General features: G+C 16.4%; 1 protein-coding gene across 1 annotated transcript; it reads right to left on the bottom strand.

The window, feature by feature from the left end:
* Positions 1-213: 213 nt before the first annotated feature.
* CORC01_09854 (uncharacterized protein) lies at positions 214-372 on the bottom strand (the record flags this gene model as incomplete). The annotated part of the gene is made up of 1 exon (XM_022621483.1): positions 214-372. A coding segment is annotated over one exon (159 nt), but the record flags the coding sequence as incomplete, so codon positions are not given.
* Between the last annotated feature and the right edge of the window lie 5,530 nt (positions 373-5,902).

The following is a 5,902-nucleotide window of genomic DNA, read 5'->3' as shown; positions in this document are numbered from 1 at the left end:
ATTATTAAAATAAATAATTACGAAAATATTAACGTACTTTTTAAATACGTAATTAACTATTATTTAAAATATAGCGGGTGCGTTAATAAGTTTAAAAAGTATAATTAAATATTTATAAAGTCCTTTACGTATTTAAAATACCGTTTTTTATTTATCTCTTTTTTTAATTTTAATTTAATTAAATATTTTTTTAAAGTTTATTATAGTACATTATTAAGCTTTATATAATATTTTCTTAAGTTTTACGATAAGGGGTAATAAATAATAATTCTTTTTAATAATTTCGTTAAATCCCTTATAATTAATTATAAGTCTAAGCTTTTTTTTCCTTTTTTTAAATACGAAGAAGATTAGTGCTCTTACTAAAGAGGATAATAGTTTAATATAACCTTTTTTAAGTCTATTATCGATATATTCATTAAATTTATTACGTTTAAATTAATTTATAAGGTATAATAAATAAAACTTAGGTTATATTCTTTTTTTAATTCGATTTTTATATCTTAATTATTATATTCTAATAGTTTTATTTTTTCCTTTAAAGCGAATAGTTTTATATAAATTTAATATTCTTTAAATATAGTTTAAAATAAGTCCGATCCTCGATCGTCCGTATTGGGTATAAATATTTTAATAAATTCTATCGTTTTAATAAAAGCAATATATCTAATTTATTTTTATTTATTAAATATTATATAAAACTCGTTTAAACCCTTTTTATTAAATCGTTTAGTAATTAAGTCTATTTAATAAAATTAGCCAGTTCTCTAATCTATTTATAAATTATATTTTCGTAACTACGAGATTCTTAAAATAACGTCGGTATTTTTAATTTTTATAATATCGTATTTTAATTATTTTAATTAATTATTAATATATATCGTAAAATATATAGTCTTTTAGTTAATATATCCGTCGTTATAATTAACTTATTCTCTTTTTAGTATTTATAAAATATATAAATTCGTTTTTTATACTTATAATAATTTATATTTATTTACTATTTTTAATAAAATAAAAATTCCTTAAGCGCCGCTATTAATAATAATATTTATATTATATCTATTTATTTAAAATTTAAATCGTAAATATTCTTTATTAAAGAGTATTATAAAATATAAAAATTTATTTATTTTAGCCGCTTTTTATTGTTTTTTTATAATTAATATATTTAGTTTTTTAATATTTTAAAGGTTAATATTCGTCCTTTTTTTATAAGCCGTTTGTAATTAATTATTAAATCGGGACGCTTCTATTTTTTAATAAGTAAATATAATACGTTAATAATATCGTAAATATTATTTATTTTTTTATTAATAGGTTCTCTCCCTTTAAAAAATAATTTATAGTTTTTAAATATTTTAATATTAAATTATATATTTAAAATATATTAGTTATATAGGTAGTTTTTTAGGTCCTTAGTAAGCTAATTTAGTTCTTTTTAAAAGCTTATAAATTCTTATTATTTTAATTACTTATTTAAATCGGCTTCCTTTTTAATAATAAAATCGTTAATATTAAATAATATTTTATAATCGATTTTTAACTAGGTACGTTATTAAGCGACGTCGTAAGGTTCGTCCGAGTTATAAAGTAATTATTAGCCTATTAACTATTCGTAGTTTAATATATTAATATTATTTAAAAAGGGGTCGTAATTTAGTCCTTTAATATTAAATTTTATAAATATATCATCGATAATTCTTTTACTTAAATCGTCCGGTTTAATACTTTCTTTAAATATAAGGAAATTTTATTTTAAACGGAGTATATTATCCTTTATTATTATTTTAAATTATTTATATATTCGCTATTTTAAAATAATAAAGATTATTTTTATAATTAAATATTAAAAAATATAAGCGTTTATTATATAATAAGCCTTACTTAGTTTTTTAATACGTTAATAATAACGTTCTTTTAATATTTAAAATCCGTATATTAAATATATAATATCTATTTTTTTATTAATTTTATATTCTAATTAAAAAAATCTTTTTTTATTTTAACTTTTAATCGTTTTTAAAATCGTTATTAAAATAAAGCGAGTATTACTTTTATATTTAGTCGCTTTTTTTTTAATAATCGGCTAGTTTTATAATAATTAGTTAATATATAAATATAATTTTCGTTATAATTTTTTATTGTTAAAAGGCGGTGTTCGTAATATTAAATTATTTTATTAAATATTCGTCGTATTATATAAATAAATTTATTTAAAATCCGTACTTTATAAGCTAAAATCTCGTTTTTTAATTAAAATAAGTTATCTTTATTTTTAATTACTATCCTTTTTTTTAATCTATTTTTTATTATTATAAAGGTTTACGCTCGGTTAAAAAAGTTAATAGGTTATATTTTAATTACTTCGTATATTATTAATAATATTTAAATATATTTTTTATTATAGTTTTTAATAGTCTTAAGGTGTTAAACTATTTTTTATTTATTTATTATAATAAGGGTCCTATTAAAGGGTTTTTTAAAATATTATCTTAATTATTTTTTATTATTTTAGTAGGTAAAGTAGTTATCGTTATAGTATATAGTCTAAGAGAATGAATTATAAAGTATTTTTTTAGAAATAATATTAATCTGTTTCTTAAGAATAAATCGTTATTAAATTCGTTTAGGCTATTTATAATTTCTAATTATATATTTTAACTTATCGTAGTTATAATATTTAAATTCTTTTTTTTAATAAGATTAATTTTATTTTACTATATTAAGGTTTATAAGTCCGCTATATTATTTATAAATAATAATTTATTAAGGGTTATTATTCCTGTTATAACGGTATTTTTAATTAAGATTATGTTAAAATTATTATTAATATTTACGTCCTAAGTTAGGTTTTTATTATTATTTTTTTTTTCTTTTTGTTTTTTATAAAAGCGGTTATTAATTTTAATTACGAATTTAATATATTAAAAGAAATCGTCTAGTTCGTCGATTTTAATAAGTTCGTCCTTAACCTTATCCTTTAGTCCTCAATAAAATATAAAAATCTTAATATCGTTAATAAAATTAAATTAAATATTAAAATGTTTAAACTTAGCTAAATAGTCCTTTATTAATTTAATTTATTAGAGTTATAATATATTACGCTCGGCTTATCGTTTCTTATTTAGATTTTAAAAAAGTAATTTAAAAGCTTTTTTAAACCTATTAAAATTATAATAAATATCTTATATTTCAATAAAATATTCATTAAAAGTTTTTTTTTTAAAATACTTTTTTTAAAAAAGTTCGAATTATTTAAAAGCTCGTTTTTTAAAAAAGCTAGTGGTATATATAACTTTCTTAATTTGGTTATTAAAATCTTTTTAATAAAAGTTTTAAAAGTTTTTAATTTAAATTAAAAATCTTTTTAAGGTTTTAAAAATCTTATTAAAAGTAATAAATATATTAAATTTAAATTTTTATTATCCTTTATTAAAAAAGGTAATAACGATATTAACGGCATTTTAAAGCCTATTTACTTAGTCGGCGAGGTTTAAGGCCTTTTAATATTCGTTTTTAAATCTTTTAAACGTAATATTAAATATTTTTTATATTTTAGTAATATTACGGTCGTTTTTAATTTAAACTTTTCTTAATTAAGTAATAATAATATTAAAAAAGTCTATTAGTTTTTTATTATATTAAGTACCTTAATTAACGATACGGCGTATTTAAATATATATTATTTTATTAAGGACCGTGTCCTTATTAAAGTTATATTTAACGTTAAGTATCTTTACGTCTTTTTCGGCTTAGGCTAGCTCGGCGTTTAAAACTTAAGGCTTTTTATTTTTATTAAAAAAGGATTCGATAAATATCGTTTATATTATTTAGTAAGTTTTCATAAAATCGATTTATTAAATAAGAGTAATTAAAATATTATAGTTAATTAATCGTAATAAAGTTTATATTAATAAAAGTCAGGGCTACGATATTTATAAATAATAATCGTCTTAAAAATAGTTTTAATAAAACTATTATTTATAAATTATAAAATAAGTAAAACTTTAGTAATTAATCATAGTTTTATTAAATAAGTTTTTAATAAAAATAGTTAAAAGCGATTATTAAACCTAATATAAGAATTAATTATTAAAAAAGCTATAGAAATCTATCCTCAAGCTTAGCTTAGGCTATCTTATATATAAATTCTAATTATAAATATATTTTTTATAATATTTTATTTATTATTATTTAACCGTTTATTAAATAGTCGTTCGTTTTATATTTTTATAATCGCCTGTTTTATTTATTTATAAACGTTCGTTTTTTATTTTATTATATAATCGTAGTTATATAATTTATTTATAGTTCTTTTATCCTAAGGGAGGCCGTTTAAATTTTTATTATTATATATATAGTATAGTAGCCGCCGTAGGTCTTGTGGGGCAGGGCCCTGGTTTGGCAATGCGAGTTGGGTCGTAACACGACGATATTATCTATTTCTTTTAGGATTTTAATATTATTTTTTTATTTAAGGATACCGATTAAGCTATTTAATTAATTAATTATTATATTTAGAATTATTACCGGCTTAAGGTATTTAACTAATTAACCGCCTTTATTATTTTAATTTTATATATCGTTAAAATAGCTATCGAATTTAAAAAGAGTATTTAAATATATTAAAAAAAATTTATATATAAACATAGGGTATATACTTATCGAGATTTAAAGTTACGTTTTTTAAACATTTTAAAAATAAAAACGAATATTAAAACGAAATATATTTTTATTTATAATAACGTAAAGCGCTTTTATTTTTTTTATTATAAATATTATAAATATTATAAAAGAAATTTTATTTAGTTTATTTTTATATAAACTAAAGCTATTATTAAAACGAATAAAAGAGATTCCCTTAGCGTTAAAAATAAATATTAATCTATTTATCCTTTTTATTATAAAGTAGCTAGAAACCTTAGTATTATTATTTTTTATTAATTAAAAAAAAAGTATTTAAAAAAGAATATTTTTTATTTTAAATTAATTTAATAAAGAAAAAGTTATAAAGTTCGATATAAGGTTTTATTTAACTTATTAATTTCATATTAAATATAACGTATTTATTTAATAACTTTTTATTTTTATAAATAGAAAATAAATTACGTTCCTTTTTACCGAACTAAAGAATTTTAATTTAAAAAAGAAAAAGATCGTTTATTTTTTAAAAAACTTTATATTAAATTATACTTAATTATATTAAAATTTATATGAAAAAAAAACGTGAAAGATAATAAAGTTATAACCGTTACGACTTTTTATATTACGTAATATTAAATAAATTATCTAAGTAAATTAATTAAAAATAATACTAAAATAATTTAAATTAATAAGTTTAATAAGAAACAGATTATAAATAATTAAAAAACTTTAATATTAAGTTCGATTATAAATACGACTTTTTATATTATAAAATAAAATACTTATTTTTTTTTAATAATAAAATAAAACTTTTAAAACCCGTTATTTCGTTATTTATTATAAAATTTTAGAAACTTTTTTAATAATAACCTAAATAATAATAAGAATTTATAATTTTTTTTAATAACAAAAAGTTTTATAATAAATTTCCGTTTTTAAATGAAAAATATTAAATAATTTAAATTTATAATTAAATATAATAATACCCGTAATATAAAAATAGAAAATATAAAAATGATTTAAATTAATATTAATTATTTTATTAACGTTTTTCAATAATATGTAAAATAATTTCCTGTTTATATAAAAGTTATTATTTTTAACTTAAATAAATATTTATTAAAAATTATAAATAAATAATATACCGGTAATTTAAAAATATAATAAGAAAAAGAATTTAAAAACGTTAAATATAATCTTAAAACCTAAGCTTTTTTCTTTTATTAACGTTTTAAAATATTAAAAACTATCGTTA

Source organism: Colletotrichum orchidophilum, assembly GCF_001831195.1.
Source record: "Colletotrichum orchidophilum strain IMI 309357 chromosome Unknown Scaffold_92.1, whole genome shotgun sequence".
Lineage (NCBI taxonomy): Eukaryota > Fungi > Ascomycota > Sordariomycetes > Glomerellales > Glomerellaceae > Colletotrichum > Colletotrichum orchidophilum.
This window is presented reverse-complemented; position numbering and strand designations above follow the sequence as displayed.